The sequence below is a fragment of the Leucopleurus acutus genome, assembly GCF_964270905.1.
Source record: "Leucopleurus acutus genome assembly, chromosome: 7".
NCBI classification, from domain to species: Eukaryota; Metazoa; Chordata; class Mammalia; order Artiodactyla; family Delphinidae; genus Leucopleurus; species Leucopleurus acutus.
Window position 1 is genome coordinate 34,787,613 of NC_139150.1, and position 24,846 is coordinate 34,812,458.

The window sequence follows — 24,846 nt, forward strand, 5'->3', positions numbered from 1 at the left end:
CGGGTCACGCCGTAAACTAGAAAAGCCTCGTGTCCCCAACAGTGGGGATCCCTGGGTAGCACAGCGCGCGGGTCCCGGGGAAGGGTTTGGCCTCTGCGCGCTGCAGGCTTAGGCTGGCAACCTCTCGCCCTAGGAGGCGGCGGACTGCGAGCGAGACGGGGCCGGTTGCGCCGCGGGACCCCGGCGCCCTCAGGCGAGACCCAGGGCCTGGCGCCGAGGCGGCCACAGGAGGTGGCGCGTGCTGAAGAGGGGAGCTGCTTCTGCCCAGGACCCGGGCGCAAGAGGGGCGGAGCCAGGGCCGAGGTCTGGCAGCAGGACGCGTGGGGTGGGCGGGGCGAGGTCTGCGGGGGCGGGATGGGGGCGGGGCGCGCGCGGGCCCAGGGAGGGCGGGGCCGCAGCGCGGGGCGGGCGCTGGCGGCCCGAGTGTCACACACGCGGCGGTTCGGGAGGCGGCGACAGCGGCAGCAGCAGGCGCCGCCGGGACGGGCACGGGCGCGCGGGCTCGGGCGGGCGCCGGCTGCCTCCTCCCTCCCTCGTCGCTTGCTCGCTCGCTCGCTCTCCGGCCCGCTTGCTAGCCGGCCGGGTGCCGAGCTCGCTACAGCGTTCTCGGGAAGGAAGAAGTGGGGGGCCGAGGACGCCGACAAGTTCCAGCAGTACCGGGAATCCGGGCCAAGGCGGTGGCTGCGGTTCCGACGGGGCAGGAGCGCGCTCCGTGGCGGAGCGCACGGCCAGAGCGTCCGAGGAGGGGGGCGCCCGGGCCTTTAGTTATCTGTGGGGCCGCGGCCGGATCCCATGAGACGCGCCCGCGAAGGGCACGAGATCCGAAGCCTGGGAGGCGCGCGGAGGAGGCGGAGGGCGGTGCTGCAGCGGCCGGAGCCCGGGAGCGGCCGGCAGGAGGCGGAGGAGAGAACTTGAACTTGGCGTCGGGAGCGGGCGCCCCGGACGCCCCTCGCCGGGGCGGGGGCGCCGAGGGACCTGGGCGGCAGCACTGCCCCCCGAATGGCCGCGGCGGCGGACCCGGCTCCCGCGCCGCGGCCCTAGGCGGCCTCTCGCCATGGCCAAGTGGCTGAACAAGTACTTCAGCTTGGGCAACAGCAAGACTAAGAGCCCCCCGCAGCCGCCGCGGCCCGACTACCGCGAGCAGCGGCGCCGGGGCGAGCGGCCCTCGCAGACCCCCCAGGCCGTGCCGCAGGCCCCCTCGGCCACCTCGGCGTCCTGCGGTACGGCCGCCGCCTCCTGCTTCTCGGCCTCGTCGGGATCGCTGCCCGACGACAGCGGCAGCACTAGCGACCTTATCCGCGCCTACCGCGCACAGAAGGAGCGCGACTTTGAGGACCCCTACAACGGGCCCGGTTCGTCTCTGCGCAAACTGCGCGCCATGTGCCGCCTGGACTACTGCGGCGGCGGGGAGCCAGGCGGGGGGCAGCGTGCCTTCTCGGCCTCGTCCGCGACGGGCGCCGCGGGCTGCTGCTGTGCCGCCTCTGGCGCGGGCGCCGCCGCGTCCTCGTCCTCGTCCTCGGGCTCCCCTCACCTCTACCGCAGCAGCAGCGAGCGGCGGCCCGCCACGCCAGCCGAGGTGCGCTACATCTCCCCCAAGCACCGCCTCATTAAGGTGGAGAGCGCCGCGGGCGGTGCCCCAGAACCCTCGGGGGGCTCCTGCTCAGGCGGTCGCACCTGGAGCCCGACGGCCTGCGGAGGCAAGAAACTGCTCAACAGGTGTGGCGCCTCGGCCGCGGAAGAGAGCGGTGCCGGCAAGAAGGACAAGGTAAGGCGCCCCTCGGCCTCACCCGAGGTTCCAGAGCCACTGTGCGCACGGGTAAACTGAGGCACCTGTCTAGTTTCGAGTTCCTACATCCACTCGGGCTAGGACCTTTGGGTTCAGGCCTCTCAACGGTGCTTCCCAGTTCTGCCTCTGCATGCGCTTTGCCCCCGATCGCCGGCCTCCTGACACAGTCTCTTTCACTGCTGCTGCCAAAACGTCCTGTCTCTGAGCCCACAGCCAGGTGCCCCTTTCGGAAGTAGCCTGACGAGAGCGCCCCGCCCAGCCTTGCCCAAGAAAGAGACACCTAACTAGGCTTTCAGACCCCCGAGGAGGAAAGTCAGAGAGGCAGAGCTGTCACGGACTTAAAAGCGTGTTTACTCTTGTCTACCTCCTCTTCCTCCTGCCCGATTCTATACATGGGAAACTGAGGTCCAGAGCTGGGAAGGGACTCGCCGGGTATTACCCATTTCCGATGGCAGATTCAGACCGGCTGTCTTTAAATGGATATATGTAAATCACTCTAAACGCCCTGCCCTGACCCACCCCCCCGCGCCAGGTTTCGAAATGGGACGGCCTTTTGTACTGGAGCTGCACCGGGAACCCCCAAGCGTGCTCTTCCAGTTGCAGTGAGCTGGCCTACAAGAGCGCTCCACTTAGACCTGTCAGTTCCTCCAGCCGCGCATGGGAGGGGTCCGCCTACCCAGCCAGCTGGAAGGAGACCCACCCCTCCAAAACCTCACCTTCCTTCCTGACCTTACCCCCACCCCATACAGCCCCAGGGATGAGGGGGACGATTTTGTGCAACCCCCCCTCCCTAACAAATCAGACCATCTCGAGCCCCACCTTTGAAGCAGGTTAGTTAATTCCAGCCAGATGGGGCCCTCTCCTCCCCCTTCACACTCCTGTGACACCCTCCTTTCCCCCACGAAATAATACTTGTTCTGTCTACTTCTGGTGGAAGGCAGTGTTTTGATTACATCTGAGGCCCAGTGCCTTGCAATGGCTATCAGGCCGCTGTCCCTCTTGTTCTCCTCTGGCCCCCTACGTTCTCCCAAAGGTAAACTTTTGCCCAGGTGTGGGCTGGGGGAGACTGATAGAGTCTGAGTTTCTTTTAGGACTGGATGTCCAGACAGGAGGGAGACAGGCTCCTACCTGCCAGCTGGTGCTTGGAAAGGGATCTTTTTTGTTTTCCAGGCAGGAGGAGTAAGGGGATGCCCCTTCTGATTTTTTTCTGCCTGACTTCCTCTCCCCCAAGGTCCTAGGTCCCCCGAGTACTCCCTCCTCCCCCCACTGGGTCTGCTGAAGGCATCGTGGGCAGTCGGTGGATTCCACCTCCCTCTGGGCCAGTTTTGGGGACACATCTTGGAAGCATGGACTCTGGGCTTCCTAAGCACCCAGGATGCCATACCTAAATGACGAAGAGCTGGAAGCCAGGTGGCCACCCAGGTGCTGCCTTGGGGACAGAGGAGGTTTCTCCGAGAGCCCCCAGGATTATGGGTTTGTGGTTGATCTATGAGGGAAACAGCAGAGAGGCTCCCTGCTGCCTTATGTGTGGCCCAGGCTTGGCTAGGTGCTGGCCTGGGAGAACCTGAAGTCCCTGGGGATGGAAGGACGGCCCACCCTAGCTCTCCAGAGAGATTGTGCCTTCCCCCATTACTCCATGACCACCTCCCAGGTGGGCAAATCTCCTTCCTCTACCACTGCTTGTCGTTCTGCTTGCTCACTGAAGTCTTTCTTTATGGTTTTCAAAACTCTAGTAAATGTTTTTTCTAATTATAATTAAGACTGTTTCAAATACTGAGGAATAATAAGTTTTACAGCTGGAGTGTCAAGTGTGTTGAAGACTTGGCTTGTTTGTATTTCTTACAGGTCTTCTCTGTGCTCTCCCTTGCTGGGTACTAGAGCAGGGTCTAGTGAATACTGTGGCCCAGGCCGCAGTGTGCATGATAAGTGCCGTGATGGGACGTGGTCAGGGAGGACCATTATTATGGTTGGCTGCAGAAGAGAGCCTGGTGCTGTAGGGGACTGCAGGTAAAGGCCCTGTGGCCAGAATTCAGAGGTTAGAGTTGGGCAGGACCCCAGAGGGGCAGGAGGGCCCGGGTGAGGGAGGACCTTGAAAGCTAAGCACAGTGAGGGCCAGTGAGGGGGTTTAGCTGCTAAATGATGTGAGCAAATGTGGTTTTTAAAAAAGATCTCTCTGGGGACTTCTCTGGTGGCACAGTGGTTAAGAATCCACCTGCCAATGCAGGGGACATGGGTTTGAACCCTGGTCCAGGAAGATTTCCCCATGCCGAGGAGCAACTGAGCCTGTGCACCACAACTAGTGAACCTGTGGTCTAGAGCCCATGAGCCACAACTACTGAGCCTACCTGCTGCAACTACTGAAGCCTGTGTGCCTAGAGCCTGTGCTCTGCTCACTGCCAACTAGAGAAAGCCTGTGCGCAGCAACAAAGACCCAACACAGTCAAAAAAAAAAAAAAGATCTCTCTGGGCTGTATTTTCACATACTAGGTTTTGACTTTGAGCCCTTTGGTCTTTTAAGAAGTTGTTGTGATCCTTGGAGTTGGAGGGATTGTGGCTACCAGATGTTCTTTCTAACGAGTAGGAGGGGAAGGAGCCCAGAAGGGTCATAGTATGCAGTGGTTCTCAAACTGGCACCCGAAGGACTGGTTAAAACACAGATTGTGGGACCCATCGCCTGAAGTGCCTGAGTCACCACACCTGGTGTGGGGCCTGAGAATGTGCATTTCTAACAAATTCTCAGGTGATCTTTTGCTGCTGATCCTGGGACCACACTTAGAGAACACTAATGAAACAGTGGCTTCTTAACCCTCCCTCTGGGTCTTCTGGTCAGAGCTGCTTTGGGATGCAGACTCTGGATGTCCTCATCTCTGCCCTCTTTGTGGGACTGCCTCCTAATCCGGGGCTAACACCCACCCCCAATTCCTGGCCAGGCAGCCAGGAGGCAGCCTGGTTTTCACATTATTTCCAGCCAGATAGCTTTTGGAAGGTCAGGCATACTGCAGATCCAGCCCTGAACACCCCAGAGCCCGCCTTCTGCCCCTCACCCACAGATCCAGGAAAACCTACTCTAGCCCACTTAATCTCAGACCCAGCTTCCTTTTTTCTGTTGTTAGGAGTTAGGACAAGAACCCCTAGGGCTGCTGAATGCCGCCTGTGTGCCAGGCCCTGTGTTTTTAACATCGGCCTGTGTTGAGGGTTGCTATGGCATGGAAGTAGGAGCTATTGGTCCACAGATCCTCCTTTCAGGGCCTCCATTGCCACCTCCCAACCAGCTTTATCTTTGGGGGGCCCTTCTCCTGCTTCCCTTAGTTACCTGTGCTTCCTTCTGACACATACGTGGGCGTCCTTCTACTCTCCCAGATAAGTCCTGGGGCACACACACACCTGCACCACTCAGCCAGCCTCCAGTTTGGGGCATTTTCCCTTTTAGAATCATCTGTAACAGACTGTGTTTTCAGTTTAACTAGCTTTTCCCTGCACTTACTTTTGTGCTCAGAGATCTCTTGGTACAAGGGCGAGCTAGGAGGAAGGGAATAAAGGCTGCAAAAGACTTGGCAGTAATCTTTGGCCTAAGCCTCCGGAGGATATCTACACACATTGTCTTTTCATCATTTGTTTCCCAGTGTTTTTGTCTTGGGGAATTTAGTGAGGTCTTCACCTAGGAGGCAGCTTTGAGCTGGGGAGAAGGCTGACTGAAGCCTGCGGGAGCACTTAGGTGCCTGTGCTGTGAGTGTACATGCATACGTGTGTCCATATATGTATGTGTATGGGCGTATGTGTGTGCAAATATATGTATGAAACCTTAATGTGGAGGGTGTTCTTAGAAACTGGAGCTTTCTTGCAGTGGGCCTCACTTGGGGAATGAGAGGTGACAATGTGAGATACGTGGGGTACTGAGTTTAGACCCCACAGGGGAATCCTTGAAGACTGTTGAGTCAGGAAAAGGATAGACTCAGAGGCATGGTTGAGGAGGACCCCAGGTTACACACAGCTGCCACAGTCTGGGGGAAATGGGTTTGGAGTTAGGAGGCAATTACAATACAGTCCGAGTGAGACACAGTGAGGACCTGAACTCCTGGGAAGAGAAAAATGAAACTTTAGTAGGTGGAAATATTATTCCTTCAGGTTGTCTTTATAAAAAAATAATGATGACAAAAAGGCCAGTAACTTGGTAGGTCTCCTTTTGTGCAGCCGAACAGGGCTCATCCAGTTGTATTTTCTGCTGAAGTCTTGTTTCTTTTATCAAAATTAAGTAAATGTTTCCACTGCAACTGAGAAAGTCAAGATGCACCATGACATCAGTTCCCCAAGTTTTAAATACATGCTGATGTGTACCAACAATTTATATTTTGTCAGCATCCACAGAGTTGAGTTAAATAACATGTTTCCTAAGGAATAAATAATATCATGTTCAACTTTTTTTTTTTTTTAAACACTCAGCAAACAGTTTCTGAGCAGCATGCTAAGCAGGGGACAATTCAGAGAGAATAAGTGGTGGCCAGCTTTCCAAGAGGGAAGCTTTTCAGTTTGTAGTTGAACACGAGCTTTTCAAGATCTAGTCTGGGAGACAGAGACGGGTAATGAGGCAGTGTCGCAACATGTGGCATGCCAGAACAGAAGGGTGTGCAAAGGGCTGGGAGGGCCTCAACTCTGTCTGTGAATTCAAGGAGGGCTTTCGGGGGTGGCAGCATTTGAGCTTCTCCATGCAGAGGCTTGTGCCAAGAGAATGGTTGGAGGCTCTGAAGGGTGGGTGTGGCAGGAGGTTGCAGACGGAGGTTGGAGCCACAACAGGAAGAGAGTGTCTCACTGTCTTTGTGGGGAGTTGTGACTTGTCTTTCAGTCCTTTTCACTTCAAATCATTGATGTATAGCTTGATTGAAGCCAGGGTCAAGCATGAGCTGCCAGTCATTTCTATTTGGTTAACAGCCACATTCTCCAGTTCTGAGAAAATAATTGATTGGAAAGGTAAGAGCCAAGCTTGGTAGCTGTGGTTTGGCTTGGAACACTTTCTTCTTTGAAGTCCTGTCCCTTGAAAGTAGTGTGAGAAAAACGCTACATATCAAACCCAGTTTTTCCCATTGATTCCCCAGAAGAGAAGTATGTTCTCCAGGCTTCAGGCTAACCACTTAATTGGTCCTTGAATCCTCACAATCACCGGAGAAGGGGTTTATGTACTGTATCAGTTAGCTATTGCTGCGTAACAAATCACACCAAACTCTGGTTTTAAACCAGAAGTTAGCAAAGTTTCTTAGAGCCAGTTAGTAAATAATTTAGCTTGCAGGCCAGACAGCCCCCATCACAACTATTCAACTATTCTGCCATTGTAGCTTGAAAGCAGACTTAGACAATATATAAATTAAAAGGGTGTAGCTGTATCCAATCTTTATTTACAAAAACGGGAAGCTGGCCTGTGGTCTGTAGTTTCCAACCCCTGCTTTAAATGATAAGCCTTTATTATTGACCATGAACCCACATGTCAGCTAAGTAGTTTTTCTGGCCTCAGCTGGGCTCACTCAGGCATCTAAGGTCAGTGTGGAGTGTATGTGCTGCCCTGCCAGTCCTAGCCAGGCTCTCTAACATGTATGGGGATGCCTGGTTTAGGATGGCCTTGGCTATATCGAGTAAGCTCTGTTCCATGTGGTCTCTCATCTTCCAGCGAGTTAGCCTTGTTCATATGATGGTGGCAGGGTTCCAAGAAATTACAGAAGCCCATACAGTTTCTTGAGGTAAGAAACTGGCCTACTGTCCCTACTGTCCCTTCTGCTGCATTCTGTTGACCAAAGCAAGTCATAAGGCCAGCCGGGATTCGGGGAGAGAGGAGGAGCTGCGAAGTCCCATGGCAGAGGACAGGGATACAGACAGGGCATTAGTGCTATTGGGGCCTTTAGTGCTATTCCTCTACCATGGATAGTATTGCCCCCATTTTACAGTTAAAGAAACTGAGTCTTAGAGGTAATAACTTGCCTAATGTAACACAGCTACCAAGTTATGGGGCCCAGTTTATACCTATTCAGTCTGAATTCAAAGCCTATATGCTTTTTATCAATTTGTTCCTCTCCTTTCAATGATTTAGATGGAGATAGTAAGACTCTGATTTTTTAATCTTTTTTTTTTTTTTTTTTTTTTTTTTTTTTGCGGTGCGCAGGCCTCTCACTGTTGTGGCCTCTCCCGCTGCGGAGCACAGGCTCCGGACACGCAGGCTCAGCGGCCACGGCTCACGGGCCCAGCCGCTCCACGGCACGTGGGATCCGCCCGGACTGGGGCACGAACCCGCGTCCCCTGCAGCGGCAGGCAGACTCTCAACTACTGAGCCACCAGGGAAGCCCCTGATTATTTATTTATTTATTTATTTATTTGGCTGTGTTGGGTCTTCATTGCTGCGCACCGGCTTTCTCTATTTGCAGCGAGCAGGGGCTACTCTTTGTTGCGGTGCGCGGGCTTCTCATTGTGGTGGCTTCTCTTGTTGCGGAGCATGGGCTCTAGGCGTGCAGGCTTCAGTAGTTGCAGCATGCAGACCCTAGAGCGCATGGGCTTCAGTAGTTTTGGCATGTGGGCTCAGTAGTTGTGGCTCGCGGGCTCTAGAGCGCAGGATCAGTAGTTGTGGTGCACGGTCTTAGTTGCTCTGCGGCATGTGGGATCTTCCCAGACCAGGGATCAAACCCGTGTCCCCTGAATTGGCAGGCGGATTCTCAACCACTGCGTCACCAGGGAAGTCCCAAGACTCTGATATTTACTGAAATGTGTGTTGTATGTCTCCTGCTCCCCTTCACTTAATGCTCCTCTTCTTGCACCCCCTCCCCCATCCCTTTCAGTCTGGGCTTTGGTGGTCCCCAAAGGCTCCCCAGAGCTGGCTTTTCTCTCTCCCTCCCTCATCTCCCTCTGAGTTCCATAAATGAGATGTTAATGTAGCACTTGAGTTATTTCATAGAAAAATTCTGCACACAGAGTTGCCACTTCCCAAGGGACAGCTGCACAAGATCACAAGATGTGTGTCTTGTAACTGTTATGTCTTCTCATTCAAGGACTGGCGAGGCTGTGTGTACTCTTTTAAGAAAAAGAAAAAAAAAAAACTGATATCTTGGCCCTTGTCAACAAGGAACCTAAGTTTCCTTGAAGGAGATCTGATGACCGTCTTCTAATCTGACAACCTCAGAACATGACTGATTTCCCCAGACTGAACCCCCAAGACTTGACCTCGTCCTCTCCCCCAAAGCATTTCTGACCCATAAAATAGGTGTTAAAAGGCAAATCTGAGACAAGTGTGTTTTCCTTTGGCCATTTAAGCAAAGCTGAACCTGCCTGTGGTCGAGTGCTTCCCTGGGCAGTTTCACTTGGAGCTGACTTTCTCATCTTGTGCTGAGAGAGCCAAGTGGTAGTGGCCTGTGGCGAAGGGGTAGGTCAGGCTGGGCCCTAGAAAATAAATTGGGATTTGTGGCTTTGAAGCAGAGAGCTGGGTTGCTGGCTGGCTGATGGCAGCACCTCCGTCAGCTTTCTGAGGGAGGCTGTTCCTGCAGGATGGAGACAGGCTGCCGGTGGTGTCTGCCACACTGACTTGTAACTTGTTTGGCTTGTGTTGACTGAGAAATTGCCATATGCAGGCCACTGTCAGGAGCTGTGTGGATACAGGGATGAACCAGGAGTTGGGTATTGCCTGCCTGTAAGGAGCTTATTTTCTGGTGAGGACACAGGAACCAAGGTTAGAACACAGCTCTGTATGGCAGAATTTGTCTATAAACAAAGTGGTGTGGGCAGAATTTGTCTATAAACAAAGTATTGTGGGTAAGCTGAGAGCCATCCTGGCACAGAAGCTGTTCTGGGCAGAGCCTTGATTCCGTGGAGCTGAAGGAGAAGCAGGGTCAGGAGGACGTTCATTTCAACTGAGGGAAGCAGGGAAGGTTTCTTGGAGGAGGAGGCGTTTGAATCAAGAAAGAGTAGTCACTTGAATTGAAGGAGCTTTCCACAATAGCAGTATTAGCCAGTACTTCCATTGCATATACTCTAAGGCAGACATTGTTCTTTGTGCTCTACTTGCGCTAACTTACGGCTCACCAAAGTCCCTTGAGGTAGATGCTACTGTCATTCCCATTTTACATATGAGAGCACGAGGCAGAGAGGTTAAGTAACTTGTCTAAGGTCACCCTGCCAGTAAGTGGCAGAGATGAGATTTGAAGCTGGCTTTAGGGTCTTTGTTTTGAATCACTGTGCCATATCACCTCAGGCTGCACAATCTCATACCTGAATTTTCTCTGCCTTATTTGTGGCTAGATTTAAACTCTTATAAAAATCCCCTCTGTTAGCATTGTAGGACCCACCCAAACTCCTACATTTGGGTGAGTATTCCACAGCTGAAAAGATACTTTCACACCCATAATTAATTTGACTCTAAGAGTCACTCTGTGAGGAAGGTGCTGTAACACCCATCTTACAGATGGAAAAACTGAGGGTCTAGGGAGGCATGGAGCCCACCCTGCCTCCCAGCAGGAACTGGCCGAGCCAGTGGCCAGGCTGTTGACCTTGTGTTCTGAGCCCAGTGCCCTTTGTGCCGGGGTGGTGTGGAGGTGGTTTGGCCAAAGCTCCAGTCCACAGGAAGGGTGACAGCCTGATTGATTTCCGGTTCTTTCCGTGTTTTGATTCTGAAATGAGTTACTGAGATCATTAAGGAGCATCGACAGAGGACCTTGCTTCCACAATGGAATTTTCCTTCTCTTCCTGTTTGGTATTTTCCAGTAATATTTCTATTAATGTTTCACTTTCGGAGGCACTGGCTTCCTGAGAGTTTGCACTTTCTCAATTGATGAGCCAGGAAGAACTGAATTTTCCTCTAAATCATTCAGTTCCTTTCCATCTTCTCCAAGGGGAGCTCTCTCTGGATTTCCCATTATGCAGTAGAGGAAGGATCTTGGAGGTGGGTCCAAGGGATGGAGAGAGAATTAGTCAGGGCCCTGGGGAATGACTCAGGCCCTGAGTTTTCCAAGCAGAACTTAAGAATAATGGTCAGAAAGGGGCTTCCCAAGGCCGGGGAGGGGAGAAATGACTTGATAGGTGGGTGAGCTGGGGCAGGGCTGGTCCACTGCTGGGCCTTCACTTACAGGCTGGACTCCGAGTCCTCAGCTGGGCCATGAGAGCCCATACCAAGTCCTTTCTCCTCATTCATTCATTAAACACACATTGTTGAGAATGGGCTACCTGCTGGGTATTGTTCTATTTAGATGCTGGGGATACAGCCGTGGACAAAACATAAAAATTCATGCTACCCTGAGTTTACCCTCTCGTGAGAGGATTCAAGCAAATAAAGTATGTCGGGTAGAGTGTAGAGAAAAATAAAGCTGGGGTGGGCCTCAGTTTGGGGTGGGGTGCTGTTTCAGATGGGTGCTCAGGGGGCTTTGCTGAAGGGTGTGATGGTGTGATTCACACGGCTCTCGGAGAGAAGTGCATTCCAGGCAGAGGGAACAGTCAGGGCAAAAGTCCAAGGCAGGAGCATGCCTGGCTGCTTCAGGGAGATTGGCATGACTGAGTGGAGCAGGTGGAGAGGAAGTGGGGAGACGAGTTCTGAGAGGTGGGACAGGGAGGCTGAGTGTTTCGGGCCTCTCTCGCTTTATCTCTGGGAGACATGGGAAGTCAGTGGAGGTTCTGAGCAGAGGAATGACGTCATCTGGCTTTTGGGTTTTGAAAGGATCACTCTGGCTGCCTACTGGAGAATAGACTGGAGGGGACCAGCCAGGAGACCAGCTGGGAGGACCTTCAGCCACAGGAACTGGGGTGCTAGCGGTAGGTGATGAGAGGAGACCAGATTCAGGACATGCCCTGAAGGTAGAGCTGCAGGATTTCCTGCCAGATGAAATGTGAGATGTGAGGGGTGAGGAGAGTCACAGATGACTCCAGGTTTTAGCTTGAGCAGCCAGGAGGGTAAATTGTCATTAGCTGAGATGGGAGGACCCTGGAAGCGCAGTCACAGTCCAGCCAGTGGAGTTGATCCAGCAACTGATTCTGGGACTTAAGAGCCAAACACGCTCTGAGAACCCAGAGAAGGCATGGGTGGCCTCTGTCTGGGGCTGGGGGAAACCACCAGGAAGAGGAAGTCATCTGGGAGGTGGGTCCAGAGGAAGGTGCACATGGGGCATCCCAGACAGAAGGGGTCCTGTCGACAGTGACTGAGATTGGAAAGGGACCCCTGCTGGGCACAAGCAGGTGTGGCCAGAGCCTGGGGATTGACTGGTGTAACTGCACATGATAGAGGAAAGAGGCAGGGAGCTGGATGTGAAGGGCCACCTGCCACTGGTCGAAAATTGCCCCCATTCTCCAAATTGGGAGGCCACCTGCTGTGTTGTGTGCCTCAGCTGGGCACCAGAGCAGGGTGAAGAGGAGGCTGGAACCTGCCTGTTTTGCTAAGCAGAGCATTTCCTTACGGAGCGCTTGTGATTGTTGCCAATGTTCTTTCTCATCTGGGGCTCACCAGTAGGTGGGCTACGAGGAGGAGGCAAACAGAAGGAGGAAGAAAGGAACTTTCCTGGTTTCTACAGGCCACAGCTAAACTCTAAAAATGAAAATGACCAGAAAATTCTTCACAGTGAAGCTTCACTGTTTTGTGGGGCGTGCACTCCCAGAAAGCCAGACAGCCTCGTAATCCTCCCGGTGCATTCCAAAGCCGTGCATGTGATTTGGGGCCCGCGTGGCATTCGCGGAATGACTCAGCCCCTACCTGCTCTCCCATGTGGGGCAGATGTGAGTTGGCCGTGTTCTAAGGCCGTTCCTCAGAACAGCAAGCTTGGATTTTTTGATATATTTCAATGTTTATCTCTGTGTTAACTTTTCTCTTCCCCCTTCAACAAAACTAAGACAGGTTTGGTATAGAAAATGCTGATAAGCAAAACTAAAATAGAAACCAACTTTAATTCTACAATTCAGAGAAACCGCCATTAACATTTCACTGTTTTTCCATCTAGCCTTTTTTTCAGTGCATATATATGTGTGTGTGTCTGTGTATATATATATTTCCCTTCACAAAAATTAATATTTTGTGTATCTGTTTGTGTTCTTTTTGCTTAAAGACATGGGAAGATGTCTACATTGTCTTAAACATTCAACAACAGTAATTTAATGTCTGTATAGTATGCTGTTTGCTTATTTAAGCTCTCCCAGTTTTCACTAATTTAACAGTGCTATAGTGAACATCTTTGTAACTTAATTCTTTGCATAAATAAGTCTGTGATTATTTATCTGGGATTGATTCCCAGAGGAGAATTGTTGGGTAGGAAGATAAAAATTTTGATACATTCTTTCAAATACTAGAAAGACCTTACAAGTTTTCACCTGCTTTACTCTAATGCAATTTAGTTTAATTTGCAGTTTCTTAGGTTACTGGTGCATATGTTTGTTGACTGCTTGTGTCTCTTTTCCGAAATTGTGTACTTCTATCTGTCCATCCTTCCTGCCATAGGGTTTATCTTTTTATTGATTCGTAAGAGCTCTTTGTGGATTAAGGATGGCAGCCCCTCGCCTGCCGTTTGGGTTGCAGGGTATTTTTTTTTACAAGTTTGTAATTTGCCTTTCGGCTCTGTATCTGGTGGTTGCTTTTGTTGTTTACACTGAATGGTCTTCTGTTGCTGAATCAGTCGATGTTTCTCATGATTTTTGAGTGTGCTGCTTAGAAAAGTTTTCTGTACTCCAATGTATTTTCTTCTAATACTTTGATGGTTTCTTTCTTTGACTGCGTCAGGTCTTAGTTGTGGCACATGGGATCGTTCGTTGCAGCACGCAGGCTTTTTTGTTGCACTGCGCGGGTTTCTCTAGTTGCAGCGTGTGGCTTAGTTGCCCTGTGTCCTGTGGGATCTTAGTTTCCCGACCAGGGATCGAACCCGCGTCCCCTGCATTGGAAGGCAGATTCTTAACCACTGGATCATCAGGGAAGTCCCTCTTTCTTTTTTAACGTTGACATTTTAATCTGGAGTTTGATTTCAGGGTATGAGGTAGGGTTTTAATGTTATTTTTCCGAATGACCAGTCTGTGTCTGGACATCCTCTCCTTGCTTACTCTGTGAGCTGTCTGTATTTCTTCAGGTGCCTTTTTAGACTTCAATATTTTGACTCCATCTTGCCCTGACTGTGTTAAATTCTCATTAGCTATTATGATAATGATGATTTCACCTTGTCTTTATAAAATGACACCTTCTGTCTGCAGATACCCATGCACTTATTATACATTCAACTCCTGACACCTGAGGGAAGTAACTGGGTATTAGTACTTCATCTTTGGATGCCATACCTGACGCGGTGGGTGGGATGAGGCCATGAAAGCTTCGCCTCACCTCTACTGGAGTCAGCTTCCTCCTCCAGGACCAGGGGGCCGGCTGTCTAGGTATATTCAGTGCAACCACTTACTGTTCGCCCTGCCTGTGTAGCCTTATCTGGGTGGGTCCATTTCAGCTTTCGCATGGTGACTTTTGTGGAGAGAGGGGTGCAGCATTCAGTCATCCATGCAGCAAACATTTTTTAGATACCCACCATGTTCCAGCACTGGGCTGAGTCGTGCAGACCATCAGCGATGAGTAAGCCCCGGCACTCTAACTCAAAGCCCAGGAGGGGATATTGGAAAGGCCCAGGAATATCTCTGCTGCAAGGCAGAAAGTGTTCAGTGCCAGGATACAGAGGCAGGTAATGACTCTGAGTAACAAGAAGCATTGGAAACTGAGGTGGGCACGGGCAGCACTGTAGTAGACCATGGGTAGCAGAGCTCAGACTGGAAGGATGGAGAGGACTTGAAGGTGTGGTATGTGGGGACTATATTATTTTGGTCATTTAAATTTTTTTCACACCCACCAAAGTCCAATGCAAGTGACATGAATTCACAGAGTTCTTCCCCCACCCACCGACCTCTTCTGTCCCCTCAACCCAGGTGTCCTATGTCTTCAATTAGTGAGGGACCCTTTCCGAGGCTCTGTTGCACGTTCTTCTTTTCCTGGCTCAGGCCAGCGTCGGGATAATCCATCCTGCAGTGTCTGCTGTGGGGTTTGTGACATTAATGAATTGGTGTTGATGGAACAGATTAAGACCAGGAGTGTTCACAGTGAATAAGTCAAGGAAAAAAAGATGCAGAATTTTCTGCATGAACACGGATGAACATTTTTATGGGTCTAAGAGGCTGAGGGTGTCTGCCTAATTCACTATGCTGTGTGTCACAGCATGTCAATGAACCCTACCTAGACCAGCCCTGGCAGCACAAATCACCAGGAGAGCATTTTTCAAAATTTTTAGTTGCCTGGGCTCCACCTCACACTAATCACACCATGGTTTCTGGGGACAGAGCCTGAGTATCAGTACTTTTGGAAGGTCCCCATGTGATTCTGATATGCAGCCAATGCTGAAAGTTGCTGTCCCGGAACTTGGTTTGGGGTTCCAGGGGAGCCTAGGGATCATCCAGTCCAACCCTCCTGCATCCGTGCCTGAAAACTTCCAGTGATGGGGGGATTTGTCACATGAGCACACACTCGTTTGCACAGCTGAGCTTTCAAGTTTTTTCTGCTGTTCCCTCCAACTTAGTACAGGTTTGTTGAGTACCTGGTGTTTATGGGAGCTCTGCTGGCTGACCTCTTTCTCTCTGTGGATTCTGTTACTGTTTTAGTTGGACTCTGAGGTCAAGCAGAACCAGTCTAACCTTACTTCTTCCACATGACGACCCTCAGATGTGTGATCGTATCTTCAAAGGCAGAGGGAAGCTGCAGGCTGTAACATTTCCCCATAAAGCCAGATTCCCAGCCAGGACACCAACTGCTAAGGGCAAGTACCCTTCAGCATCACAAGCGTGGAGGGCATTGATGGACCCCCAGTCCAGGAGCTTCCTGGGCAGGAAGTGGCAGGCTGGAGCGGGTTCTGCGTTGGGGGGGCTGAGGTTGACCCTGAGGAGTTAATCCTTCTGAAGCGTGACCAGATGGGGAGCAGAGCATCGTTGGATTCGATTCCCAGGTGGATTTTGGGGGTCTCAGGGCAAAGAGAGCAGGAGAGCAGCAGTCAGGAGTGGATTCCGGGGGAGCGGGTGGGATCTTGCCATCAGGACCTCAGCGCTGAGCAGGTAACAAGCAGAGCAGAAGCTGCCTGGCTGAGAGCGGCGTGGTGTCAGGAGCCAGGTATTCTCGGGCCAGGTGTTTGCCCTTTGTGGGGGTAGCCGGTGACGCTACACACCACAGGTGCCCAGAGCTGTTGATCCAAACACGGCAGGACCCTAGGGGTGTCCACTGTGGTGATGTGAAATGAGCACTAGTTTTGGGGTCAGAAGTCTGGGCTCAAATCCTGGACCTGGTGCTCAGAAGCTTAGTAATTTGGGGTTAGCTTCTCCGGGCCTGCAATGCTCATCTGTCCTAACATGGGCATAGTAATAATAGAGAGTGTCTCCTGACCCCTCACTCTGTGCCTCGTGCCTGTGGGACACTTTCTGTGTGTGATCCTCACGGCCAGTCTTTGAGGTGGTCCTGTTAGAATCCCCTTTTTACAGATGATGAAACACTCTGGAGATGGGGTTCAGGGGCAGTACCTAGGGTCTTTGTGAGGATTTAATAAAATTATTTGTTTAAATGGCTAAGCACAATGCGTGGCATGTAGGAAGAGCTTTATGAATTCTTTTGGCCACAGTCTGTCCTGGGCCTCAACCCAGCCTCGAACTCTGGGCTTCTTATAGCCACAGTCAAGCCAGTGGGACTTCCCTTTCTGGCCGGGTGAGGTTGTCCTCAAAAATTATCCCTGTCCTATATTGACAGTCAGTTTGTGGTTGACCTATGATTCTCTGCAGTGGGAGAAGAGAAGTAAAAACTCTACCTGGATCACCACTCTGTTCCGAGTGCTTTATGAATATTAACTCACTGAACCTCATGACACCCTAGGATGTAAGTTCTATTGAGTCCCATTTTACAGATGGAGAAACTAGGGCAAACATGTGTGGGTTGTTTTGTTTTTTTTTAAGTACTTTGTCAATAGGTGACACAGCTAGTAATGGGCAGAGCTGCAGGTGTGGGTGTGAAGCCCAGGAAGTTAGTTTGGCTTCTGTCTGCCCTTAACCTCTATGCTACACAGCTATAGGGAACAGTGACAGAGGTCAGTTCTGTATCATCTGGTTGTTCCAAAACCATGAGGCCAGAGCCATTTAAAAACCATAGCTTTCTATTGTTAATAAAGCATCTGGTTTGAGCCAGGCACTCTCCATATGTCTTCTCAAGGTAATGCTGCCAAAGTAGCATCAGGAAGGCTTCATGGAGGAGGTGGCACGGGAGCTGGGCCTTCATGGATACAGAGGATTTGGATATTTAGAGATTTGTGGATGTTAGGAGGACATCCTGGGAGGGGCGTTGCGAGTGGTCCGAAGTGACTGAAGGAGAGGCTGTGAGAAGACAAAAGAGAAAATATACAAGAGTGAGAGATAAGGCCAGGTGACAGAAGGCCCAAAGGGACAGGCCACAGAGTTTGGTCTGTCCTCTGGTAATGAAAGGTGGTGGAGCACAGGAGTGACAGGGTCAGATCTGGGCTTTAGAAAAAAACCTATCTGTCTCCCTCTTAAGAGGATGGGTTAGAGAGGGTTGGGGGAGGGAGGCCTAAGCTGAGCCTGGGGGTGGGGAGCCCCGTTGGGAGGACACCAAATGCTTTATGCAGACTGGCCTGACCCCAGTCTGCATTCTTTCTTTCTTTATTTTTTAAAATATTTATTTATTTATTTATTTGGCTGCATTGGGTCTTAGTTGCGGCACGTGGGATCTTCATTGTGGCACGCGGGATCTTTCGCTGCAGTGCGGGCTCTTCGTTGCGGCGTGCGGGCTTCTCAAGTTGTGGCGCACGGGCTCCAGAGTGCGTGGGCTCTGTAGTTGCGGCACGCGGGCTTAGTTGCTCTGCGGCATGTGGGATCTTAGTTCCTTGACCAGGGATCGAACCCGCATCCCCTGCATTGGAAGGCAGATTCTTTAACCACTGGACCACCAGGGAAGTCCCCCCACCCCCCCCCACCCCCCGCCCATACTGTGACTGACTGCTCAGGCAGCTCTCAGATGACATTGGGCAATGGAGGGAAATCGACCGAGTACCTGTCTAGGGGATAGATTCTCTGGATCACTCTCATCAGTAGTTGAGATATGCCTTCTGTGTAGTTTGTAAGTTACCCAGTCCAGGAGAGCTTTTGTCCACATTCTGTCAGAGTCAGACGGATGGTGCACCAGGGGTCCCGGGGCCTGGGTCAGACATAGTGTTACGTCTCCACCTATGGTCTTTCTGGAAAGTTGGGTGGGAGGAGGCCTTGTATGAACCAAGCAGCACCTCAGCTGCTTGCTTCTGTAGAAATACGGAGCAGGAAAGGGCAGAGCCACTGAACAGCTAGCTCTTCTATGAGGGAAGTTGTGTGGGGTGAAGGAGGTGGGAGAGCATGCACTGTTTGTTCTGGGGGGCCACAGAGCTAGTCACCTGACCTTGAGACTGAGGTCCAGCTCTCCCATCTGTTGACAGCACCTCGGGGAGTTGGAGGCAGCCCAGGATGTCCGGGCAAACGATAGCAGGTCGAAGGAGCCACAGTAAAGCTGCTGCTGGAGGCTTCAGAAGAAGGGAATGCAAAAGGGAGAAGGGAGCGCTGGGGTTCTGGCTGCCACTAGGATGCCGACCTTCAGAGGACATCCTCCACCGGAGGAGCTCTGAGAAGCAGGAAGTGCTCAGGAGGCTTTGGGTCCACAGGGGGGAAGAAACATTAGCCTTGATGAAGATGTTTGCTGGGCTCAGTTGAAGGGTCCCCTGAGGATCCCTGTCCATTCCTCTCTCATTCATGGCTGAATCAGAGGTCCCTCTGGCCAGCAGAGCACGCTTCCCAATTCCTGAAGAGACGCTTTGTAAATAAAGATCTAGGAATAATGTGCCATCAGGCCAGCTCAGGGGGCTCTTGCCACATGCTTGGGGCACACACCTGGGGAATTCAGCTGTCATTCAGCTCCTCCTTGCTGGGCTTCTGCAAGGCCTGGGATCCATCTGAAGGCCATCTGTGGCGTGACTGTGAAGTGACAAGATGGTGGGAATTGGTGTCATCACTTCCGAGTCACCCACAGGACAGCTGAGAACATTGTCAAGGCCTGGATCACACACGCAGGCCTTGGGCCTGATGTTCTCAAAGTGCAGACGCCCAAACCAGGCGTGCGTCTGGGGCCTTGCCTTCCTTCTCTTGTCCCGCCCCACCCTGATTTTTGTGTGCACCCTTGATTCTGGTTCTTTATCACCCTCAGACTAGAGCAGAAGTGGGCCTGGTTTTGAAAAAGCTGAGGAACTTTTCTCCATCCAGGCAAACCCTTTGTGTTGAGGCGTCCTTAAACTTATTAGACATGAAGCCTCCAGAGGAAGCAGAAATTGCTTCTGACGGCTCACAGAGATCCCTGAATGAAGAGTTTGAAAGTAAGAAATCAGTGGATGAGGGTGCGGGCACATTTTTTGGGGGGGGGTACTATTTAATTCCTCTCCTAAATTAGAAATGCCTTTCTTTATACCTGTCAAATCCTTTGGGGAATGGTTATTCCAGAAAATTTCATAACTTCTTTGCTTTTGATGGTTTCTTCTGGTTTTACCTATTTCTCTACAACCCAGCAAGTACTTTGGAACATTTGATTCCTTCAAGTTCAGAGGCTATAGTTCTGTCTGTGCTCAAATATTTCTTACTCTGCAAGTAAATTTCAGTTGTACACCTTCAATCAGTCAGAGGGTCATTTTAACTGGGACATTGCTGATAGGTGGGAAGGAAACTTTAAATTTATAAAGGGTACTGAAACAAAAGAAGAAGTTCATGCCGTCTTGTGTTCCCCAGACTTTTCTTTAAAAAATTCGGAAAGGGAAATCAGGGCTTCCCTTGTAGGAAGAAGGAAGGCTTCCTTAGAAGATCTGGATTTTTGAATTTCAAAGACTTGTTTGAATGTGAAATCTAAGGTCATCCTGTATTCACAGTCTAAAAATCAGAAAGAAGTGAGTTAGATTGTCATTATTAAGTTTATCCCTGCAGCCACTAGGGGCATGACATTTTCTATTCCTTAGTTCTTTAGTAGTAAAAGAGAATCTTACCCATTGCTGAATAAAAGACCACTTGAGCCCTGTTGCTGAAGAACCGTGGCATGTTTCCCTGCATTGGTCTGTGGTTGGATGGTCAAGACTGACAAACATTGACAGGTGGACCCAGAATCACAGGATGTGTCTCAGGGATTTGTAGCAAGCTGTGTGTGTTTTAGATCATCGTGCACTCGATTTTAAAACACTCCGGAATGCCCGCTCCGACGCTGGCCTAGGGATCCGAGAGCAGCAGTGTGGAGCAGTGAGAGAGCACTGACTGACTGTTCAGGCTTAGTCTGGGTTCAAGTTGAGGGTCTATGACCTTGGGTAAGTCACTTGACCTTCCTGAGCCTATTTTCCCATCTTTAAATGAGGGTGTTCATCCCTATCATGAGGTCAGCCAATAAGGCCACTGTAAAAGGACCTTATAAATCAAGGTTGCCTTAAAAATGTTGTAGACTTGGTTCCAGGTCAGAAAGATAACGGGAGACTGAGGGAACAACACAGAGAAGCTGAAAAGTTGCTACTCTCTGGCCCAGTGGTTCCCCTGTTAGGAGTTTATCCTAAGGAGAGAGTGAAGAGAGTCACAATGATTTAGCTACCAGTATCCTACAGCATTTGGAAAAAAAAAAAAAAAAGGAAATTACTTAAATATCCAGCTGTGGGAAATGGTTCATGTATATGGTGGAAAGGAATGCGACCACCCAGAGCTGGGCTGAGTAACTCAACTGCAGAAGAGTCAAGAGGGGAAAGGCTCACCACAGAAGACTTTAAAAGTAGGGTATAAGAACCCGAATAGTTGTAGTCTCCCCCTACCCCATTCCCACCTACACAGGTAGAAAAAGGGCCAGAAGTAAATAGACCCAAATGTGGATAGCGGTTGTCACTGCAAGGTTGGATATTTTTCAGTTTTTAAAAGCAAACACTATTTAATCACAAAGGAACATTTTTTCCAAGTAAATTAATGACATGGCAAGGGCAAGGGGAATGGGAAGGTGAGCCAGTGTAGGCTCTCTGCCTCCCAGCCAGGCTCTGCCCAGCCTTGTGAATGAGCAGTTGAACTTCAAAGCCAGGGCAGAGAGAGCATCTCATTGTGTTGGAATGTGGGCGATGAGGCTCACAGGAAGTGATGACAAGCCCTTTGTTATATAAGCTCACCAAGCTGGCTCGGTGGTGCCAGTGGTGGCCCTTGGTGCCCGATCAGGACATCATCTGTCTGTGTCTGTGGTCACAGCCCTCTTATCGGAACTGTGCAGCCAGGCACCGGAAGATACAATGCACACCCTCTCTTCCTTTACTCCCACTGGCATATTGGGCTATTGCATACAGGGAGAAAGGCCAGCGTGAAGGAACTTACTGGCATTATTTACGACCAGGGAAGGTGTGGGGATTTTCCCTTGACCCTTCGGAAGACATCTATCCTGGCTGCCTCCAAAAGCCAGGGCTACCTGCCTTCATCTACTTCTGTTTCTCGGTTCCTATTGGTCTGTGCTGTGTTTACAGCTGTGGTCCTGCTGAAGGAGTTAGTCCCGGAAAGAGGGGATGATTCCCTCGGGCTGGGAACGTGGCTGCTCCAAAGGCAGATTGCAGTTTCCCTCTCTGTTAACTTCCCTACAGCAGGCAGGCCGAACCGGGCCAGGCATAGGACAGGTGCCCACAGAAGCTGTGCAGTCTTGGAGTTTCCTGTATGCAAGGGTGTGTCCGTGCAAGCGCTTGTGGCTAAAGATAGTGGAATGTTGCACCCAGTTGCACTTGCCCTTGCACCAGAGATTCTGAGCTACTTTGTATTGAGAACCTATTCTATGCTGTACTCTGCTGGGTGCTTTAGGTACAACACTAAACTGTAATCCTCCCAGGAACTCTGCAAGGAGGTTATTGTCCATTTCTTGTATATGAAAACAGATTCAGGGCAGGGGACATGGCCAAGGCCTGTTAAATTTCCGAGCTTTTATTGACATTCCTGTCTTACTGGATACCAGGGACTCAGCATGTACTCATTTTTTATTTACACTCGCAGCTCCTGGCTCAGAACTTGGAACACTCTAACCACTCTGGATGAATTGAACCTTGAGACTCCATGCTGGGTGGCTTTGGACAAGTCCCTTCTTCTCTGTGGGCCACAGTGTCTCCATTTGTAATGGCCAGGTGTCCTTCTCTGTCAGCAGGCCCCGTCTTTTCCAAAGACTTCCCAGGACAGCCATCCCCAGACCACAGGTTCCTGTGGTCTTATAAGAGGTCTTTTACTATCGGGCTGAGGCCCGAACATCAGATGACTGTTGTCCCCAATTAACGAGACACGAGAAATAAAGTTGCGCAGCTTTATAATGAAACCACATTTCTCACTGCCATTTCAATTCACCCAGAGTTTAAGGCACGCGTTCTGCCCTTGGCAGGCTCATGTGTTTCATTCCTTGGTGTGATCACCCACCTTTCACCTGAATTGGTTTGAAAAGCCTTGGGTAGTTTCCAGAAATTAAATCCACTCTATAGGACGGAAGATTTACCACCCCAAGATGTTTAAAGAAGTGTGTGGCCACCTCTGGGGGCTGTACTCAGAGAGGAGCGCAGAGGGGCTTTGGGAACAAGGTTGTTCCTTCCAGGGGGGCCCCTTGTTCTTGTTTGCATGTGTCAGTTCCCACGCCTCAGCAAACATTCTGTAAAGGGCCAGGTGGTAAGTATTTTCAGCTTTGGGGACAACATGCAGCCCCTCAATTCTTCCCTTGTTGTTAGAAAGCAGCCATAGACAATATGTAAATCAGTGGGCATGGCTGTGTTCCAATAAAACTTTATTTATAAAAATAAAACTTCGCAGACATCTAGTCTAAAATGTTAGGCACATCTCTTCATAATCACAGCCCATGTTGACTTGTTCCCTCTGTGTTTTGTACATACTTGTTTTGACCTCCTGATTGTATGGAAGTTCCCCCCACCCCGACCCCAGCTCCCACCCCTCCCCAGACCCGTGTGGTTTTTGCAAGCTGTCTCTGACCTAGACATGCTAGAAGAGCTTTCATCAATACTTAGTTGCACAGAAGTAGCCCACATTCTCATGTCAAAAAGTATGTCTTTTAAAAATGCACCATTTTTTCCTACAACTGTGTTGTCCTGTGTAGGGTCTCTTGTTGTACAGTCTGGCTCATTATAAAGATGTAGGAAGTTGATATATTATCAAATTGCTTACTGTTACAGATTTTTTAGATGCTGTCAGAAGAAAAGTCCCATCCCTGACGTCCCATAGTGCTTGAGTCTTGACTCTTCTGGCCGGTCCTTCATCTTCTGTCTTTCAAAAGTGACTCCAGTCATGTCATTACTTAAATACTCTCCACAGCTTCTATCATGTCTAGACTCATAGTGTGACATCAAAGCTGACCCTTGGGCTTCCCTGGTGGCGCAGTGGTTGAGAGTCTGCCTGCCGATGCAGGGGACACGGGTTCGTGCCCCGGTCTGGGAAGATCCCACATGCCGCGGAGCGGCTGGGCCAGTGAGCCATGGCTGCTGAGCCTGCGCGTCCGGAGGCTGTGCTCCGCAACGGGAGAGGCCACAACAGTGAGTGGCCCGCGTAACCGAAAAAAAAAAAGCTGACCCTTACCTCTGTGAAAGGCTCCCTCTGGCTCCATGATTCCCGGCCAGCCGGTTGGAAATTGCTTGCCTTCTGCCAGGATTTTACCTCCATGCCTTTGTATCTTTACCTGTAATGTGTCTTTATGCTCCTCATCCTTCCCAGTGGGAGCACCTCACACAGGGCCGGACCTGGAGTGGGCCCAGGAATGCTTGTCAAATGAGTGGCCTCAGTGAGGTTGATTGAGGGCCCAATGTGCTCTGAAACTCCTGGAGTCCCCAAACCTCCAGTGACTCCAGCACAGGGAAACACCCAAACCCCAGTGCCCCCCAGGGCAGCCAGCACACTCTAAATCATGGCACCTAGCGGGCCTCCAACAGGCAGAGTGGCTTTTGTGCCCACCTTTGTGGTGTGGTAGTGAGACTTACAGGAGGGTAGGGAGGTAGGCATCTGCGACGGGCAGCTTCCCCTCCACAGGGGCAGGTGGGAGTGATGATAATAACAGTTGCCAAGCTCTGAGCACCTGCTGTATGCAGAGCTCTAAGCCAGGGACCTGTATGGGATCTGCACAGGCTTCAGGGCGGTGGCACTTAGGGATCCTTCAGCTCCTTCAGCATCGTGCCCAGCACCTAGTAGGTGCTCAAAAAATTTATTTTGAATGAATAAATGAATTAGGCTAGAAGGAGGTTTTACTGGAAAGATTTGTTGTGGCCAGATGGAAGGGCCACAAATGCCGTACTAAGGAGTTAATTGAACCTTTGCTCTGTAGGCAGTGGGGACTTAAGGACAGGTTTGTGCAGGGAGGGGCATCTGTGCAACATGTGTCACGCTTACCCCATTATTTGCCCTTTCCGGTGTTACTGAGATGCCAGATAATGAGGTGTTGGGCTGCACAAAGCACTTCCTTGTGCCGGAGAGAGGCAGGGCCGGCCTTGAAGCCAGTTGGCCACTGGCCTCCTCCCTGTAATTCATGTGCAGCGGCAGGTGGGAATGAGCTGCCAGACAGAGCCAGGGCTTGCCTGCCTCTCCAGGTCGCCGCCTCGGCTTGCTGGCTCCAGCACAGGGGCCGTGGCCCTGATGCGAGGCCTGCCCCTCTGAGCTTTCCCTGCTGCTAGCATGTTCTGGGAGGATTAAAGGCAGCTGGCCGGCTCTTCCCAGGACTTGCTGACTCAGTTGATGGTTCCTATGGCAGGGGAGGGGGGAGGACCATTGCATCTTGATTTCTCTCCCCATGTCAACCCCCACCACTCCAGCTCTGCATTCCCAGGCTGGGTCACCTTGGGCTTCTCCCGTCTAAAGGCAGCTGGTCCCACAGCTAAGTGCTTTTGCCCCCTTGTCCCCCAGAGACCACTTTTCCAGGGAAGATGCAACTCATTGTTTTTAGGTTGGGAAATGCACAGTGAAGATGTAAGTCCCCGGAATCTAAGTATGTGGAACCGTTACTTTGTTCATAAGGGGCT

At 51.1% G+C, this 24,846-nt stretch overlaps 1 protein-coding gene across 5 annotated transcripts in view; it reads left to right on the forward strand.

The window, feature by feature from the left end:
- Positions 1-439: 439 nt before the first annotated feature.
- The window catches only part of SHB (SH2 domain containing adaptor protein B), a 136,439-nt gene continuing 112,032 nt past the window's right edge, over positions 440-24,846 (forward strand). For all 5 annotated transcript variants that reach the window (XM_082843537.1, XM_082843538.1, XM_082843539.1 and 2 more), the window contains exon 1: positions 440-1,765. In XM_082843537.1, the coding sequence (XP_082699663.1) occupies positions 1,055-1,765 (711 nt within the window). In that variant the 5' untranslated portion in view covers positions 440-1,054. The remainder of the gene's footprint in view (positions 1,766-24,846) is intronic.